Source organism: Lygodium microphyllum, chromosome 14 (genome assembly GCF_053477565.2).
Source record: "Lygodium microphyllum isolate KBCC chromosome 14, Lygodium_microphyllum_v1.1.10, whole genome shotgun sequence".
Lineage (NCBI taxonomy): Eukaryota > Viridiplantae > Streptophyta > Polypodiopsida > Schizaeales > Lygodiaceae > Lygodium > Lygodium microphyllum.
Window position 1 is genome coordinate 16,777,273 of NC_141148.1, and position 20,876 is coordinate 16,798,148.

At 40.1% G+C, this 20,876-nt stretch overlaps 1 protein-coding gene across 3 annotated transcripts in view; it reads left to right on the forward strand.

Moving 5' to 3' along the window:
• LOC148025364 (F-box family protein) overlaps positions 1 to 13,727 on the forward strand; it is a 39,652-nt gene extending 25,925 nt beyond the window's left edge. For 2 of the 3 annotated variants that reach the window (XM_087692424.1, XM_087692425.1), the window contains exons 4-5: positions 12,890 to 13,072; positions 13,401 to 13,727. In XM_087692424.1, the coding sequence (XP_087548550.1) occupies positions 12,890 to 13,072; positions 13,401 to 13,571 (354 nt within the window). In that variant the 3' untranslated portion in view covers positions 13,572 to 13,727. The remainder of the gene's footprint in view (positions 1 to 12,889; positions 13,073 to 13,400) is intronic. The other variant, XM_087692426.1, reaches the window with a different exon arrangement.
• Positions 13,728 to 20,876: the final 7,149 nt, after the last annotated feature.

Genomic DNA, 20,876 nt, shown 5'->3' on the forward strand with positions numbered 1-20,876 from the left:
ATGCCATTTGTATCAACCCCTAACGGGCAAAATCATTGATGGCTGGGATGTGGTACTTGTTGCTGAAAATGTAGGTCAGACCTTCTTACAGTGCAGAACACAGCCTATATGGGTCCATATGATATGTCGGACACATTATTGTTTTGCTCCAAATTGGTGCATTGGAACATGATCATTTTCACAAACTTGTTGAGGTGATAATGCAGCCAAATCAGTAGCTTTTGCTCACAAAAAAGCAGTTTCAGCCCATTCATCAGGCAGATGGTTGTGATGCTATTAAGGAGGCTAAAACAGTCCCAAGATGGGGCCTAAACAAATTGTGTGACAATCGACAATCTGCTTGCCTCTATGGTAGAATGAGTGCAGCTGCTTGCCTCTATGGTAGAATGAGGCAGCTGCTTGCTACACATAGAGACATTTCCTTTGAGAGGCACTTGCTGCCATGCGGTTGGAATTGGATTCAATTCACAAGAATGGCACGGGAGCCATGCAGTTTGGAATTGGATGTTAGAGATATGGCCATCCCTAGGACGAGCACATGCATGCACAGGGCAGTTTAGAGTAGTTCATGCAGTTGCACTATGTTCTTGAGCAGGTTGGGCAGTAGTTCATGCAGTTGCCAGCAGTTTGGGCACGTTTCCAGGCAGGACACGTGGGCTTGACTGGGCAGACAGGCTGTGCCACGTGGCTGGCAGCTGATTGCTGCATTGTTATTATTATTTTATTAGTTTATTGCAGTTGGTCATTTCCAGCATGTAGTCTGTCAGTTTTAACCAGCTGACCTGATGTATTTTATGCATTTTCCTTAGCCTATTTATGGCTGGCCTACTTGGGGGTCACTTTACTTCAGTTTGTTGCAGGTGAGGGAGAGCTCTGGGTGGTGATACTCCGACAACTCGTTGTATATATCTGTCTTTAACATTCAACATTCATATTTTGCAGTCTTAACGTTCTACTCTCTCTCTCTCTCTCTCTCTCTCTCTCCCCAGCCCCGCCTATTCACTTCTTTCTTTTAGTTTGGTCAAACGCTTTTGCAATCACTGCTCTCAACCCAAATTGATTCTTAAGAAAAGAGCTTTTCCACAAATTAGGCAACTATAAAGTTACAATATTGTTGAAGTTCTTAGATTGCCAACATGTTGGTTTGACAAAAGTTCTTCTCAAAGACTTCAATGAATTTGAGAAGTTGATGCCACATAACAAGCAATTTCCTTTACACCTAGCACAACAAATATATATCTATGATATACTAAAAAGAAAAGTGAACTAAGCAGAGAAGCCTCACTGTAGGGATTGGTTTAAGAAGGGTGAGTAATAGGGTTATTGCTCGAAAAGAGAATGAGAAACCAAAGTATATAGTCGTGACTACAAAGATCCAATAATAACATAAGGCTTTTTTGAATGACATAGCATCATTGGAAGAAACTTGCGGAGAGCCTCACTGAAGAAGTTGATGTGCTTTGTAGAGAAAGAGACAAGGCACAACAACATGTTATTGATCTCTTGGAAGAGCTTGAGATTACTTAGGTGAGATAACTACAAAAGAGCGTAATGATGAGTGGGGTCTTGATCAAATCCTTAGTGAACTTACCTAGGCCATGCCTTAAGAGAATATACACAATAAGGTAGGTCCTTCAAACACCAAAGAGGGTTGATCATCAAATATCAATGAATAAAGCCTCATTGATAGAAGATAGCTTTTGCAATGATTTTTTAAGACTTCAAATTATGGAACCAAAGTGATAAGACATCTTTGATTCAATTGCATTGTAATAGTAGCTGATTACTAACATGGTATTAGAGTACCACAGAAGGGTTGATTCTTCTACAAAATCAAAAGCTAGATCGGTAGAACTACTGCATTTGGCGAGTGATGATGCTTGTCATCTTGAGACATGATTTGGTGAAGCTTGTGATAGAGGCCATTGACCATCCATGGGTCCAAGGTCTTTCCGCACTTTCTTCTTTGGATAAAGTGGAGTTGGCGAAGGTAGAGGGATCTAAGACTCAAGAGAGTGGCATTTTGGAATGGAAGAATAGGAGTGTGATTGAGATGGCTTGAACTATGATGGAGCATTGACATACCTTAGTGTCTTTGGGCCAAAGCAGAGCCGTAGAATGGCTAAGTATTGATGAGCCATATCCTATTTTTTTGATGGTAGATGTGTAAGGATCGAGATAGAGTGTAAATCAGGTTTAGTGTAGAGTTCGGAGTAGAGAGAGTTAGTAGAAAGAGTAAGAGCATGATACTCAAAGTTTTCGGTACAATGATAAGATGTACCACTTTAGGTTTTGATAATATATATAAAGTATAGGTATAAGGGTGGGGGCACACCCGAATATTGTAAAAGGCATAATGAGGCTTTATTTCCAACATCCTCCCACCTAAAGGCAACGTGCTTGAAGGTAAGAGGAAAGAATGAGCTAAGTCTATGTTTGTACAAAGCCGACATACCATTTGTATGTGCCTTGACAAGCTCAATGCTCTTGCTGTTAAGTACATCCTTGATAAAATGTTACTTCATTTGTTTGTGCTTTGTCTTTGCATGAAAGACACGATTCCGTGTTAGCATGATAGCACTCTGACTATCACAGTGAATGATAGGAACCTTTGTAATATCAAGCTCTCTCACCAGATGTGAAAGCCATAAAGCCTCTTTGCATGTCCAGTGGTAGCCACATACTCTGCCTCTGTACTAGACAATGCAACACACTTTTGTAGCTGGGATATCTAAGAGACCGCTTCCCTTGTGAACATGAATACATATCCTAAAGTAGACTTCTTGTAGTCAAGATGACAAGCATAGTTTGTATCCATGAAGCCAACAATAGATGATTTATGCTTCCCAAAGCAGATACACAAATCTTTTTGTCCTTAAGGTATCTCATGATACCCTTCACTACTTCCCAATGCTTTTTACCAGGATATGCCATGTACCTACTAACTACTCTCAAGGCAAATGCAATGTCAGGACATGTAGCAACCATAGCATACATCAAGCTATTAATAGCTGAAGCATAAGGAATCTTGGCCATCTTAGCCTTTCCATCATCAGATGCAAGATTGTCATTAGCACTAAGTTTCACATATGGAGGCAATGGTACACCAAAGGCTTTCCCCCTCTTCATATTGAAATGTTGCAAAACCTTAATAACATACTCCTGTTGTGACAGATATAGAAGACCCTTCGATTTGCCCTTGAGTATATGCATGCCAAGAATACACCAAGATCCTTCATATCAAAGCTACTGTGTAAGCTCTTCTTTAAGGAGTCCAATGCATAAACATCCTTGCTTGCAATTAGTCTGTCATCCATATACAAAACCAAGAGAATAATACTGTTATCTGTTGCCTTTTTGGTGTATAAGCAATGATAAACTCGAGAGCGATGAAATCGTTGAGATTGCATAAATGTATCGAATTTATGATACCATTCTCGTGGTGCTTGTTTCAACCCATACAAACTCTTGTTGAGTTTACATACCATGTGCTCTTTCCCCCTTGCAACAAAACCCTCAAGCTGCTGCATATAGATTTCCGCATGCAGATTACCATGTAAGAAGGCTGTCTTGACATCCATCTATATGAGTTTGATATCTTCAGATGCAACCAAGCCCAAAATGGTGCGCAAAGTAGTCATTTTGACTATAGGGGAAAGATTTCATCAAAATCAATTCCATGTTCTTGCTTGTATCTTTTAGCAACCAGTCGTGCCTTGTACTTTGGCAAAGAACCAAAAGTGACTTTCATTTTGTAAACCCATTTGTATGGTAGTACTTTTTACCCTTTAGGCAATTGCACCCAATCCCAAGTGCCATTTTTCGTGAGAGATTCCATCTTTGATAGCATAGCTTTGTGCCGTTTCGTGCTGTTTTTTTTGTCCATTGCTTCTTGGAAGCAGGATTGCTCACCACAATTTGTCAACATGACATAATCAGCCACATAATTGATACCAAGAACAAACCTATCTGGCTGTCTTTGCACTCTGGTTGATGTACAGACCCAACGGTCAAGATTTGCTGGCTATTCAACTTGGAAATCTGCATTAACAGCTTGTTGTTTTGCAGGTTTAGTATGCTGTACAGATGGTTTTGGTTGTTTCCAAGGCATCTATTATTACGCGTCTGCAGAATATGGGACTGTCTTTTGTCTTCTGCCGATGACCTAGTGAGCTCTGGGGAAGCGAGCACGAGAAAAATCTCTCTCTCCACCCAACCACGCTCAGGAAGATGCTGGAGTGGAACCCCGTCGTGACTCCCTCTGCCAGCCGTCATTACTTGGTGAGTTTTACTATTTTTATGGCTCACTTACATCCTAAGCTCCCCTTAACCCCCCCGTACGGGCGCCCAAGGCCCTCGGACGGTCATCTCTCGCGCTTGTTTTCCAATAAGTTACATTTATTAATGTATCATTTCCTTCTGCTTAAGAATCGATTTCATCCTCGAAAACGATACTTGGAAGGTCCAATTGTAAATTGGGAAACCTTTTCCTTAAAGTACTTACTTGCTCCCATGTTGAGCTTTCTTCTGAACAATCTTTCCATTTCACCATATATTCTTGATAAATAGTATTCCTTGTTCGTTTGTCACGAACATTTAAAATTCTTTCTGGTTCATGTGGAATAAATTGGTCACCTAATAGCTCCTCAATGTTACCATTTAAGATTAGATTATCTATATCACCCAGCTTCTTTCTTAGCTTGCTTACATGGAAAACTGGATGTGTTTTACTACTAGCAGGCAGTTGGAGCTTGTAAGCCTGTTTCCCCACCCTCTTAAGTATTGTGAAAGGACCACAATACTTGGGTGAAAGCTTTGGACATCGTCCCGTTTCCATGGTTTTAGTCTATTCAGGCACCTTAAGATAGACCAATTCCCCTTCCTCAAAAGAGATGTCTCTTCAGTGAGAATCTCATAAGCCCTAGCTCGATTTTGAGCATTCTTAATATTTTCTTGAGCAAATTTTAACATACTACTCATATCCTCCAAAAAATCCTTTGCTGCTTGAACCTTTTCCTTGTGTAGTCCTACCGTATGAGGAGCTTTGGGCTGAAACCCATACATTAGCATAAATGGACTATATCCAGTGGAAGAGTGCTTGGCACTATTATATGCAAACTCTGCTATCGGTAAATACTCTTCCCAATTAGTTTGCCTTTTACTTACATATGCTCTCAACATATCTTCAAGGATTTGGTTAACCCTTTCAGTTTGCCCATCAGTTTGCGGGTGCTTTGTCGTGCTCATGCTAAGTTTAGTATCCGACTTCCTAAATACAGCGCGTCAAAATTGACTATCAAAATTTCTATCCCGATCAGAAACTATATTTGTCGGAAGGCCTTACAATCGGTATATGTACTCTATGAACAATCTAGCCAATTCCGGTGTTTTAAAATCACTTGAAGTTGGAATAAACCTAGCCATTTTGGTTAACCTATCCACAATCATCCACACAGAGTTGTGCCCCCTTTGTGTTTTGGGTAATGCGACAATAAAGCCCATGGAGATACTCTCCCATTTTCCCGAAGGAATCTCTAACAGGTGGAGAAGTCCTCCCATTTTCAATCTTTCAGCTTTATTAACCTAGCATTTACTACATTTGACCACATAGTCAAGGACGTCCTTATTCATTCCAGGCCATTAGAACTGCCTTTTAATAAGACTATAAGTCTTATTAACTCCTGGATGTCCCGTACTAGGGGTATCATGATACTAAAGAGTATCTGGCGCCTTATTTCTTCATCTTTTGGGACACATACCCTACCCTTGTAGAGTAAATAACCATTATCAATGGTAAAATTCTTTAACTTGAATCCCATTTGAGCAACCCTTGATGCTCCATTTCCTTGTTGAACATCCTTAGATGTTCCTTTCTCAGTGGAGGCCCTTCCATTTGGATCCCCATTTTCAATTGCTTTCCACATCTTGGAATATGCGGATCAACCTGGCATTTTCCTTTTACTAAAATGTAAAAAACCCCAAAATTTATTCGGCAAATGTGCACTGATTTTGTAAATTTTGAGTCAATTTGTCCTGTTTTGCATCATAGTTCCCAAATCTGGGAAAAGCTCCAAATTTTCGGGCCAGAATTGCACACTATGTTTGTGTACATGAACACTCCGTAGTGGGAGATGAAAAATTGTGGGAAATTATATAAAAAAAAGACAACAAATTTGCCGACTCGTGGCTTAGCTTTGACCTGCAGCGTGCCACCTTGCTAGCTAGTCACAGCTTGTCTTCATGCAGTCCTATCACGCTAGATTGTGCCACCTTCTTGTCACCTACCTCATCATGTGCTGCTTGGCCCCTGCTCGTTGCGCTTGTTGACTGCAGAATTTGTGCCCGTTGGCCGGACGCATTGCCCCCGTCAGGCAGTCGATTGTCGACTCTAACTTGCATCCGCTGAGCCTATGCACACCTATTGATTGTCTTGAGACGAGTGCACACTTGAGTTGTCTCTTGCCTGCTTTGATACCAATTTGATGGCAGATGTGTGAGGATGGAGATAGAGTGCAGAGTTCAGAGTAGAGAGAGTGAGCAGACAAACTGAGAGCACGACACTCAAAGTTTTTGGTACAATGACAAGATGTACCACTTTTGGTTTTGATAATATATATAAAGCTCAAGTGTAAGGGTGCATGCACACCCGAACATGAAAAAGGCACGGTGAGTTTTTATTCTCAACATTTTTAAAGGCAAAAACTTAATATTTAAAGCTATAACCTGTAGTTTAGGGGTGTAAAATATTGAATTAAATAGGGCTCAAAGGCTATAGCCTGGAAACTTGATAAATGTCAAAATGACTATCTCTTGTGTTGAGACAGCTTACAGTCCTTTTATTAGCTTTTCAGTTACATTTAGTTTTTTTTAAGATAATAAGAAAAGGCTAGAACTAAATGATTATTAGAGCTATAACCTATAGTTTAGGGGTGTAAAATATTGAATTAAATAGGGCCCAAAGGCTATAGCCTAGAAACTTGATAAATGTCAAAAACGACTATCTCTCGTGTTGAGACAGCTTATAGTCCTTTTATTAGCTTTTTAGTTACATTTAGTTTTTTAAAGTTAATAAGAAAAGGCTAGAACGAGATGATTATTAGAGCTATAACCTATAGTTTAGGAGTGCAAAACATTGAATTAAATAGGGCCCACTGCTACAATTTGGAAACTTGATAAATGTAAAAAACGACTATCTCTTGTGTTGAGACAAACTCTTTTAATTCATCACGGCTTATAGTCCTTTTATTAGCTTTTTAGTTACATTTAGTTTTTTTAAGTTAGCAGGAGAAGGCTAGAATTAAATGATTATTAGAAATAGACCTATATGGCCATCATAAAAACTCTAGCTGTTACCATAATAGTTGCATGAATTAAAGTGGATATTGGAGCCATTGCAGTTCATATCCTAAATCAATTACCCACATTTTTTGTTTTTGGTATGACTTGTTTTGAGGCATATTTTGAACTAAAGTTGCATCTCAAGTCTGTATTCTGGTAGAACGTAGCAATCATGATTGTCATGCGGACTTTAGGAGCTTTGACATCTCTGTCACTTGTTTTGATGGACAAGGCAGCTCTATTTGAGCATGCATTTTTGCGTGCATTCCTAGGGCAGTTTGAAGTTTTTGCATTTTCTAGTGTGTCACCACCTGTTGGACATTGTCCACTTTTGTTAGGATTTTTCTGAGTACATGTGGCATTTTCTCTTGCATTTATATCAAGGAGAACCCGGAGCACTCTCACATGGTATCATCGCTAAAGAGAAAACCCGGAGCTGATTCACATCAAAGAGACTTCTCGGACTACTATTGCAGCCTTCCTACACCTTGTTTTATTGAAATGCAGCCCCTTTGGAGCTAGGCGACAGCCATCAGCCTGCATTTTGCTGCAAATGCAGCTATACAGGTGCTCATCGACTGTCTGATCAATGTTTTGCTATCTACGTGGTGTTTTTTGTGTTGGTGACATGTTTTCTCCTCTTGGCAGACCATCTACATCATTCCCTTTGTGAATCTGTAGCAGTTTTCACCTCTTGAGGAGTTATCTATTACAAACATAGGTTTTCTGGTTCTTTTGCAGGTTTTTGAATGTCTCATCACTAGTTTTTTGGCCTTTTGATGACTCAGAGGATGAGGTGTCTCATCCTTCCTTTGAGAGAGAGATAAATTTTCATGCTAATTCATGCAAAGATCATGCAAAATGGAAGTCACCTAGCCCGTTTGTACGGGATCCCTCTCCTCATTCTCTCCATGTTTCACAGAAGGCCTGTTCTACTGGCCTCAAAATGCCACCTATGGCACCCTCTACATAGGTTCTTGTACTCCCTTCTTTGCCCTAAGAAGACTAGCTTGATGGTTCAAACTATTTGCTTTGGATGTATAAGGTGGAGTATATCCTTGATACCTTCAATCTTTGGGAGTTTGTTATCCATCCTATTCCCCATCCACTAGAGCATCTCATAGTGGGATCATGGATGGATCATATGGTCCTATGGGATTGGCTCAACTCTAGAGCTCGATCGTTCCCCTTTATGGGTTTACAAAATTTTGTCCTAGTGTATGTGTGTTGGTTGTGGAAAGTAGCAGAGGTGTGGACAAAGCTTTCTTCTTTGTACCATCAAAAGACATTTGCCTATCAGATTACTCTCGTGAAGAAATTACAGATGCTCATTGTTGATGACTCTTCCATGTTGAAGGACCACATCAAGAGGTTGGAGGATATGAGGGATGAGCTCTCATCCCTTGGCAGAATGATCTCTTCGGAGGATATGGCCACGATACTTTTGACTTAATTGCAATCTCCCTACTTTGATATCTTCTACACCAGCCTTCTTACATTGAGAATATGTGAGAAGCTTCTATGGGAGGAGCTTACCTTGCTTGTTTTTGAGCATGATGAGTGTGTCAAAGAGGTAGCCAGTGGATCCCACTTCACCAAAGCTCTTATTGTAGGTTTGGGGGAGGGAAAGAAGGAAGAAGAAAAGGAAGTCCAAGGCTAAACAATAGGAGAGTTCTTTTGGCTTTGACTCTAACTCAAAAAGCCTAAATGCCTATACTTTGGAAAGGGGACACATGCAGAGGAGAAATGCTTGAAGAAGTACCCTCACCTTCGTCTAGGAGCGAAGGGTGGATCTATATCAGAGCCTTTGTCTACGTCTATACCCGCTCTTACCCATGATTCCATGTTCCTTCATATCGTTCCTTGGAGGAGGAGCCTTCTTCCATGGTTGCCATGTCTATTGAGTAGCCTTGGGTGGTGGGTAGTGGTGCTTCGAGTCATACGACTCCTTGAGGTGCTTTGTTATAGGATCTCCATCCATCTGAGGGTTTAGTTACTGTTGGTGACATTTGTTCGGTGCCTATTAGTGGTGTTGGCATGTTGCTATTATTGCTAGACCGTACTTTATGCTCCCTTTTAGAATTCTTACATGTTCCAGATTTGGGCCTTCTATTCTTCTCAGTTTATGGCTTGACTAGACTTGGTATTTGGGTTGTCTTTACTGAGCAAGTTGTATTTATTGAGGATTCCCCTATAGGAGCTCTTTTAGCGATAGGTTGGTAGGAGAGTGGGCTTTACAAGCTCCATTCTCTTTTTATGTAGGGTTCTCCTCAGTACTTGTCTATTGCTGCACCAATTCCTGCTTGTGCACCATCTGTTCCTTAGGTTTCTTACTATCTCCCACCCTCTCTTTCGGTGATTTCCTTGTTTCTCCCATCCCTTTCAGAGGGGGACAATTTGGGTGATGCGGCTGTGGATTTCTTAGCCCCTAGTGTTTTAGAGAGAGCTTCCGAGGATCATGAAAGGAACTTCTTTATTGGCAGTCTACATTGATGGACTTCATCAACATTGGCATTCCTCTTGCCACCCCAGGATTTGTTTCCTCTTTGGCCTTTTGCCTCATTGAGAATTTGAGAGGGGGTGTTAGCAGTCATGATTGTTATGCCCAGTCATCTCTTGCCTGCGAGCCTTAGTTTGAGTGAGACGAGGACTTCAAGAGCTATGACATGTCTGTTACTTGTTTTGATGGAGGAAGTACATCTATTTGAGCATGCATTTTGGTATGCATTCCTAGGGCAGTTTGAAGATTTTGCATTTTCTAGTCTGTCACCACCTGCTGGGCATTGTCCACTTTTGTTAGAAGTTTTCTGAGCACATCTGGCATTTTCTCTTGCATTTACTGTAATCAGAACCAGCATTAAACGTTGGTCGGCCATATTTTAGGCCCTAGAGTGTAGTCAGCCAGTTTTTATGGTTTGTGCCTATATATTTGGCACTCCTACATCTTGGCAGACACATTCTTCTTTCATTGCAAGTGCACACTTCAACATTTGAGTCTTCGTTGTGCTTGGTGCTACCATCATCATAAGCCCGATCTAGTGCCCTCACCGATGTTGTGGGTTGCATGCAAGGACTGATGAGTCCCCATTATTCAATCAATGTAGATTTCTTCCTTTCTTCTTGTTGTCTCTTTCTCTCTTAGTGTTCATGTTCCTTCTTCCATTGCGCACTCTCACACGTTCTTCAATAATGATGCAAAGGAGGAGATTTACATTGAGTAGCCTTCTGGCCTATTTTATTTGATAGGTGCAGATGGTTGGGCTTTGGTGTTAGTAGTAGTTACGAGGTTGGATAGAGGCTGTAGATGATCATCACCGAAGATCGACCACAGGCTATTGTTTTCTTCTCAATATAGGTGGGATTTCTTGGAGCAGCAAGAAGCACCCTATAGTTGCATTGTCATCTATAGAGGTTGAGTATCGAGTGGCTTTTATAACCACTTGTGAGACTTTTTGACTTTGGAGGTTGTTGGAAGAGGTTGGCTGTTTATAGACAGGAGCTACTATGCTTTTGTGAGACAATAGAAATTGCATAATCTTGGCATGGAATCATGTTTTCTATGCTAGGATGAAGCAGATAGAGATCTATTGTGAATACATTTGTGAGAATCTCTTGGATGGAACCATTGTTGTGGAGTATTGCAAGGCAGAGTATATAATCTGGCAGATTTGTTTTCCAAAGCACTTTCTCAGGCCATTTTTTGTCAACATTCCAGATGCCTTATCCTTATGCCGCGTCTAGGATCTGAGAGGGGGTGTTTACAGTCATCCCCAAGATGGGCATAGGCATGTACATGGCAGTTTATGCGATCGCATTATGTCTTGGAGCAGGTTGGGCAGCAGTTCATGCAGTTGCCAGTAGTTTGGGCACTTTTCCAGGCAAGACACAGAGACTGCACTGGGCAGACAGGCTGTGCCACGTAGTAGGCAGCTGATTGCTGCATTATTGTTATTACTTATTAGTTTATTGCAGTCGGTTATTTCCAGCATGCAATTGGGCAGTTTTAACTAGCCAACCTGATTTTATGCATTTTTCTCAGACTATTTATGGCTGGCCTGCCTGGGGCTCACTTCACTTCAGTTTCTTGGAGGTGAGAGAGAGCTGGGGCTGGTGATACTCCGATGGCCTGTTGTATATAGCCTCCAGCTTTCAGCATTCATACCCTGCAGTCTTCAGCATTCTATATTCTCTCTCTCTCTCTCTCTCTCTCTCCATGTTCACTTCTTTCAGTTTGGTCATACACTTCCTCATTCGCTACACTATGGCATTGGATTCAATTGACAAGAATGACACTTGGGACTTATGCGACTTGCTTGTAGGCAAGCATCCCATAGGCACAAAGTGTGATCTAATGCAAATCAGATGGTAGCATTGACTGCTACAAAGCAAGGTTTATCACTGAGCGGTATGCTCATTAGCATAATGATGAGACCTTTGCACCCACTAATATTCACATTTCATCCCTTGTCATAAAACATAAAAGCCTTAGAAGCTGCATGACTGTTCATTCCACACATTTTCAGAGATTGACATTTTGTAAGATGGAGATACCAAATTTAGCAGTCGACTTTTGGCATGCTTAATTTGAGAAATTCTGTATGAAGTTTTTTCCCCATCTTTTTACCCTCAAACTCATGGTTAAATGGAAGTTACGAATTTCAATATTCTTAAGATTAAAAACTTATGTTAGTGAGCATAAGTAACCATGGAAAAAGTATCTCTTTACATAAGTTTCATCTCCAAGAATACTACGCATTCATCGGAAAAGCTTCAAATGACATTATGCAAGGTAGATTGATTCCTCCTCCAGTCATTTGCATAAGATAAGAGTTTTAATGTTGACGAGTTTGCCTCAAATTTGAGAACAACAATTAGTAGAGTACAAGCACTCCCAAAGTAGTTCAAGTGTTGTTATGTTCTACGAGTTGTAAACCCCCTTAGTGTTTACAGTAGGCACACTATCTCGGATGCAGGAATGCAATCTCATAGGCACTGTTGAAGTGCTCCTTTCTTGGCAATCCTTTATAAGGAGCATGTGGCTCTCTTTGGAGACAATAATTCATGAGAGTTGGGGCTTTGGTTTTCTCTTCTCATCTTCATGCCAAAGCTCAAGGTCACTATATTGTGGTATCATATTTCTTGGTGGTACAAGATGCGAAGGGCAAGGTATGGATAGCTTCATTGTATAGGTAATCTGAATAGAGTTTCGCCTGTTTCTTGGTTTTACTTGGTCAGTAGGTTAGAGAGGTCCTCATGGGGTATAATTATAGTGACAAATCAGAGAGTAAATGAATAACAAGATGTCCTGTAGATACTTTGAACATTTCAAAATGATTGACAAAATAAATGGAATTTCTTTCATGCTTGAGATTCCAACTCATTATTGAAAAATACAGAACAGATTCCAGATATACTCATAGGTTCTCAAATTAGTTTCATTGTGCAAGGTAGCTGTCTTTTGTGCTTGTATGCTGGTGACAGTACCAGCTGATGTTCTATGCAAAAGAATTTTTTTTGCTGTGGTGTGTAATACTGTGGTGTTTATGTACAGGCACACTGGTATCAGCGAGCTGCTCATGGTGGTAGTGCACGGGCAATGTATAACCTGGCACTGTGCTATAAGAGAGGGGAGGGAATCAGTGGAGACCTCCGGGCAGCCAAGAAGTGGATGAGGAGAGCAGCATATTGTGGGCATCGGAAAGCCCAATTCGAGCATGGAGTGATGCTATTCTCTGTGGGTTTCTAGCAACGGAAAATTTTGTGCTTTTGATGTTTAAGAAGAAACGAGAAATATGGATTTAGAAAATTTTAGTGCTGGAATATCTCTGTTGTAATGTTTTGTGGAGATGCTTCCTTCAATATTATTTTCTGCCTGTTATGCTAACATAGATCTTAGGGTCACGTAGTGATTGTTAATCTCTCACCCTAAAATTGCTTCTAAACCTCTAAAACAGACCGTTTCTTTTTCAAGCCATGTTCGCTTGCTGTGAAGTGCTCATCTGCTAAATATTCGAATATAAGCTGTTTTCTAAGCTTAATCTGGATTTCTCATTGATGTGCAGGAAAGTAAGGGAGGTGATGCCCTAGTATTCCTTGAGCTAGCAACCCGAGCTGGTGAGACTGCGGCCACTTACCTACGCGATGCACTCCTTCAACAGCTTTCACCAAATACACGTGCTTGTTCTATTACTCGTGCTGATAAATGGCAAGCAAAGCTCATTGCACGCCATTGAGATTAAAGCCTCTCTGTAGTAGAAATCACATGATACGCACCAGCAAATGTGTCTATAAAACAAAGCTGCTGGGCTTTTATGTACTTGTAAGTTTTGAAGGCGAGCAAGCTTTAAAGTTCTGTTATCTGTACCGCCTGCATATTGACCCTTGCATTTGACTTCACCAATACATGAATCATTGAGAGAGAGAGAGAGAGAGAGAGAGAGAGAGAGAGAGAGGGGGCGGGGGGGGGGGAGTTATATTAATGTATTCAAGAGGCCAACTCAGCCTATGAGACAAAATAGATACATCTGAAACTCAGGGAACTGGAACTACCGTGTTTCCCAAATGGAGGAAATAACATATACCTGGCAAAGAAACATCTAGCTAGGAGAGGAAAAGGGGAGGAGGAGGAGGAGCCATCAGAGCCTTCGCAGAGAGAGAGAGAGAGAGAGAGAGAGAGAGAGCAGTTGCGGGCGGCTGTGCATGCGTTGAACGCCGTGAACGAAAATGAAAGTTACTTTGTAAAGAGCGAGTATCGAGTGAAAGATTATTGTCGCATATTCAAGCAATGTACTCCTCTCATTATTAGGGCACTGGGAGCCAAATACTAACCATATGCCCAAAGAGTTACACATCCAAGCTGAATTTTTTATGGTGGGAATTGAACTTGTGCGCTGCGTGTCAGGTGGAGCTCGGCTTCCACCAACCCAATCGCCTTTGTCAATGACTTTCCGCATATCTTTTTTCGAAAAAGGCACCGAGTCCGTTCGGACAAGTGTACTGGCCTAAATCGATTCATAACACCAATACGGAGAGCTATGAGCATAATTGAGTTCAATGTTTGGCTTTGTGGTTGTCCTGGTGCTGTGAGACTTTTAATTCCTATCTTGGTCGATAAGCCCATCGATCACACTGAGTGAATCACTAATGTACTCATCAATATGGAAAAATTTATCGAACTTCGAAGATTCACAGGAGCACGCCATTTCTGCCATGAGTGAGAGAGAGAGAGAGAGAGAGAGAGAGAGAGAGAGAGAGAGAGAGAGATGATGACACAGAAAATAGAGGGATAGATGGAGAGAAAATAGGAGAGTAATGACATTTTATTGCGCCAAGGAGGGTTTCTTCATCTCGTCATGGGTATAAAATTTCATCTCCCCCTCTCTCCATTTTCTTTGTATGTGTGCTTCTTTTGTATGTGTAATGAGAGAGAGAGAGAGAGAGAGAGAGAGAGAGAGAGAGAGAGAGAGAGAGAAAATGAAAACAATGAATTCAAACAAAGAAAATAAAAGCCAAAATGAAAGTAGAAAAGTTAGAATTCATTAAAAGGAAAACCAAATGCTCGAAAAGGCAAACCAACCCATGCAATTGATCCCAAGTACTTGTCAAGTGTATTATAGGGAGTTTCAACATGCACAGGTAAGCATATTAACATCTCTCTCTTTCTCTTTCTTGACTCTCTTTCTTCTCATTTGTATTTGTTGTGAAGAGAGGAGAGGGAGGGAGGGAGAAAGAATGGAGAAAGATGATGAGAGGTTGGTGAGAGCATGCAAAGAGTGAGATACATGTGTGTTTGAAAATTGTAATGCCCATGAGGGGTGTTAACTCTTGCTCTTTAGGCATTAAAAATTCTCTCTCCACACACACACACACACACACACACACACACACAACTCTCTCTCTCTCAACCACAACACTCACTCTCTGACTTACATATACATATCACCATCATGAGAGAGAGATATATATATATATATATATATATATATGGTAAAATTTAACACCCTGTACCCCCTCTTGGGGCATATAATCTTTATTGTTTTCATCTTTTGCGCAATCTCTCTCTACCTATCCCCCTTCCCTCACACACAGCCTCTTTCTCTCTTTGTCTCTCTTTGTTTCTTTGCCATGATGGTTATGATAATACAAATAGATGGTGAAAAGAGAGATGAGATAAAGAGAGAGTATATGGAAGAGGGGGAGTGTTTAATAAACAATTATTTTAATTATATTTATTTTCTCTTTCTTTAGTTGCTCTCTTTATCTGTCTCTCTCTCTCTACACTCGCGAATACATAGACATTCTCTCTATGTGCATGTGTGTGTGTGTGTAGCTTCCAATTTCCTCTCCTTATTTTCTATAAAAGGAATTCTCCCTTCATTGCACTTTAGTTTTTCACATCAAGATTTGTTTCCCTCTCTCTCTCTCTCTCTCTCTCTCTCTCTCTCTCATGCACACACAAAGTCATCTCTCTCCCTCTCACAAAGGGATAGTGGTACAAGCATAAATTTTTTTGGCATATCTTGGAAGCATGTATTCCAACAAATTGTGTGTGGACTCTTTAGTTTAGATAATAAGAAACTAAATTACAAGGCTAGTTAAGTGCATTTGCAACAAGCAACATCATGGTGGCTTTGTAGTTCATGCATGTTAACCTTGTATCATGTTCAATGGAAAGGGAGAGTGTGTGCCGCAAGGCATTGTATGCCCATATATCCAGCTCTCAAGGACTACATTAAGGGAGCATTGAGTACAAATCTAGAGCGAGACAAAGGTAAGGACAAAGGCCATAACATGGATGCGTATAGAATAATCATCAAATATGAAAATGTTGTACAATGCCTCCTTGAAAATATGGTAAATATGGAATCTTTCGATGTTGTTAAGTCATTGCTCAGTAGTATAAAGTAATCTTAAGAACATAGCAAAAGTGGTATTTATACATCAACTACCATAAAAAAGAACATAGCACAAAGAATCTAAGGACACTAACTTGTTTCCCCATTTGGCTAGACACCAAAGAGCCTTTATGAGTGTATAATCATTGCTAATGAAGGGAAAATGGAAATTAGGGATATTGCATCCTCTCTCCCTAAAGAAGACAATGTAGAAATCTTTGGGCAAGAGAAAACTAGTCTTGCTTAGGAGTGTTGGAAAGAAGAGACAAGAGATGAAGATCCTAGTGAGAAGATGAGCATTACATCAAGTTGAGAATTATGTGACTGGGGCCAAGGATGAGCAAGAAAGGCATAGGCATAATCAAATGAGAAGAAGGAAGCTAATAGAAGACATTATAGGGATTGATATACGTTGTAAGATTCCACTCATAACAAAGTCATTAGGGAAAATTTGGACTCACTTTTGGGCCTTTTAAGCTCTTTGGAATTCTAGGGAATATTCCACAAGAACAAATGAGGGTGAGGCTATAGTTATGAAATTGTTGAAGTTACTTTTTGGTTGAAAAGCCATAACTTGAGCATATAAACTTTGAAATTTGTTAGAAGCTAGTGTGTTAGAATCCTCTCATCAATATCTTTCCAATCATATGACATGTGATATAGTTTTGAGATACAATGGATATAGTTATTTGCAGGCATGCTTTTTCTAATAGGATGATGACATGGTAATTCTCACAAGGCCCAAAAGTGAGTTCGAATCCTCCCTAAGGGCTATGAATGTATTGTTTAAGCTTGCACGAGGATCGATTATAAGTTAATATAACGTTTTACTGATGATATATACACCATGTTGAAGTTTTCACAAATGCATTGTAAAATAAGGATAATCATGTAATGTTTGTGATAGAGAATAGGATTGTTATAATGAAAGTGAGTATCTGTCATCTTATAATGGAACATATAATCATGGAACAATCACCATATTTTCACACTTTGTATGCACTAATATTGTGATTTTTCCACAACCACCCTTGATATCATTAATGTTGTGGCACCCATTGAAGTCGGTGTGTCCCCTAAATAAATAATGATAAAGGTGTTTTTTGCAACAGATTCAAATTAGTAGGAAATACCTTGAAGACACATTAAGATTATGCACCATACAATTGATTGGTAGAGGTATTGGAAGACATCTACTAGGACAAGTAAATGACATAAATGGAACAAACTCCTTATTTAGTTGTTTGGTCGAGGACAACATTTCCAAGTCCCTTTGGTGGGAAAATATGGTCTCTTTGCCCACAGGTAGAGGTAGTTCTAGGCAAGTAAGTCAAAGAGGGTCATTGTAAGTTTCTCCCTAGATAATGGATAAATAATAGACTACCTTGAGTAAGCTACATTTTTTTTTTCTATTGTCATTTGAAGGCCATAGGCAGGTAAGGCAAAAAGGGTCGTTGTAGGTTTCTCCCTAGACAATAGATAAACAATAGACTACCTTGAGTAAGCTACATTTTTCCTTCTATTGCTATTTGAAGGCCATAGTTCATCAAGAAATTTGATGATATTGAATTTCAATACTTTAATCCTCAAGCCATCTTATTTATTAATGACAGTATAGAAAAGATGCACATGAATCCATATTGTTCACTCATTGCTTGTTAATGTTTGAGGAAAATCCTATGGATAGCATCGAAAGTGTTTCATTATTTGCCTTGTTAGTTTAATATTTGAGAGAGAGAGAGAGAGAGAGAGAGAGAGAGAGAGAGAGAGAGAGAGAGAGAGAGAGAGAGAGAGAGAGAGAGAGAGAGAGAGAGAGAGAGAGAGAGAGAGAGAGAGAGAGAGAGAGAGAGAGAGAGAGGAGGGGAGGGAAATTCCCAAAATAGCTATCATCGAATGCTATGATTAACTAAATGGAGAATAAATAATACATAGCTGATGGGAGTACAAAAAAATGTCAAAACCAGATACAATTGGGATCTACTCTGGGTGTACTGAGATCTCATCCCAAGATATTTCTTATGGATCTATCTAATATAGAGAGGATGAAGGGGAGAGGTATGGTTTCTTGATGATTGATGATGTAATATCATCTATATCTACAAATGATGCCTTCTGCGGGGCTATGGACCTATTGGGCATGGACAATCGGCTTTGCATCTATTGGTGGCTATGTCTAGGGCGACTCCTTCGGGTGGGGCCGCTAGTTGGTCTAATGGGTGCTCTATGGTAGGAGTGATTGATGCTTTGTAGAACTTTATGAGTGTATGTTGGTGTATGCCTCCATGTGCCTATTCTTGAATCCATAAGAGATGATTTCTATATCTATGTAGCTCCAATAAGAAGAAGAGCTCAAGACATCTCTAATTTGGGAAATCCATCACTTAAGACAATGCCCCAAATCCCTCTCTAAATAGGCAAAAGAAGTGTCCTTTGATCTCACAATACACTGGGCATCGATATATGTAGTGCTTCTTTGTCTTTGGCTTGAGTTGACAGAGCTGGCAAATGTTGTCCTCTAGAGGCAGGAAGTCTACATCAAATCTACTTGTCTTGGTTTGTAGCTAGTGTGAGGATATATAGAGCTGTCCAATGGTGTATTGTAAACCATGAGTGGATTCATATATCTTGGATAGATAACAAAGCCATTAGGAGGCATATGCAGAAGACATTTCCAGAAAGCCATCTTTGTCCCTAGAGCCTCAATAGGTCTCACACATGTCTTGACTCGGTGTAGCTAAATCATGTCCGTCTTGATGATGCAGTTTAGCTCCTCTCGAGTATGCTCTAGGTGAGTGAAATCCAAGCTATATTGTAGGGATGGGAGGATATCCATGTGTACTCCATGTATCCATAACCACGCCTCTATCCAAGCATACCAACACTTAGTATCTCCCTATAATGCTAGCTATTTAGATGTCTCTAGTGCAACTTGAGGGTATCTTTGTCGTGACAAGTTCCAGAGCTCATGCAAGAAAGTTGTGGTTTGGAAAAGTACCTGTGTCACTATGGGTGGTGCTCCCATCTTTTCTCTGATAGTCTCATGTGTTATTTGCCCATTTACCTAGCTCACACTCTAGTGTGAAGATCGATAAATCTTGGCTAGCATGTGGCTCCCAGCCATGACCATGTGGTAGTTCATAGGAACCATGGGGTCTCTAGCTTTTAGGATTAGTATTGTATTAGCTAACCAATTGGTAGGAAAGCCTTCATATAGGGCCCTATTGAATAGGTGGGCTAGAAGGGGCATTAGTATATTTTTGGCATGTGATAGGTGCATTGCTACTAGTCCATCATGGTCTTGAGCCTAGCCATTTTGGAGTTAATCTCAATGGTGTCATGAACCCTCCTTATATTAAAAAAGGTGGATGGTATGGGTCATTCCTTTGATGGTCAAGGCAGAGGGGGCTGTCCGATCGAGTACATGATATGGTGAGGTGGCCTATGTGTTCCATGTATTTGGAGAAGTAATGGGTGGAAATCCAAGGCGATAAAGTTGAAACATTGGCATAGGGATGATTGTGATGAGATTGATGAGTTATCCAATTCTACCATTACCTTGTCTCTGTCTAAGCAGGTTTACTTCTACGTTATTTGGACTAAAGGTGATGCTTATGATTTATGTAAAAAGACATGTGATCTTTATGACAAGAAAAGTCTTGTCTCATAGTCATATTAGTTAAAGGAGCTTGTGCATCTTTGCATGAAGGAGAGCACTCCTATGTCCACTCATTTTGAATGAGTTCCCTTTCATTTTCAACCACCTTATCTCGTAGGGCATTTAGTTTGAGGATAACATAAAGTCTTTATTTTTACTTGTCACACTACTTAAGTCTTGAGATATCAAGATACATTTTGTGTGCTAATCTGTACTTTTCATGCACTTATAATTAGAGGTAGACATGTTACTAGAGGGAATAATGACTATTGTGGTAGAGACTCATCACTCAATAGGAGCAAAGTATTTAATTATATTGATTGATGATTATTCGTATAAGATATGGGCCTATCCCATAAAGTAGAAGCTAGAAGCTTTGCCTATGTTTTAGTGCTTTCTTGCTATGTTTGAGAATCAATCTAGAAATAGGCTAAAACGCCTATGATTCGACAATAGGGATGAATACGTCTTTAAGGCTTTTGAGTAGTTTTGTGATGAGAGATGTATTAAGCATCATTTGATTGCCCTATATACCCTGCCTAGAATGGTGTTGTAGAGTGCATGAATAGGACTATTCAAGAAAAAGTTCATAGTATGCCTAGTCATGCAAGCTTACCACAATACTTTTGGGTTGAGGAAGTTATTACTATAGTTCATTTGATTAATAAATCCCCATGCACCACTCTTGGTAGCAGAGTTACGGAGGAGGTATGCTCTAGTAAACCCTCCTTGTATACATTGTTGTGAGTCTTTGGATGTGAGATTTACTATCATATTTCCAAAGATGAATGCAACAAGATGGATCCAAAGTCCATTGAACATATCTTTCTTAAATATGGTGATGCAGGTTAGATTGGCTATCTCCTTCGGGACTCACAACACACTTGAAAGGTTATCTGTAGCCATGATGTTGTGGTTCATCAGGAAAAGATGAATATGATACTAGAGCATGTGGTTGAGGTACACAGGGTGATCTTTCAGGAGGATCC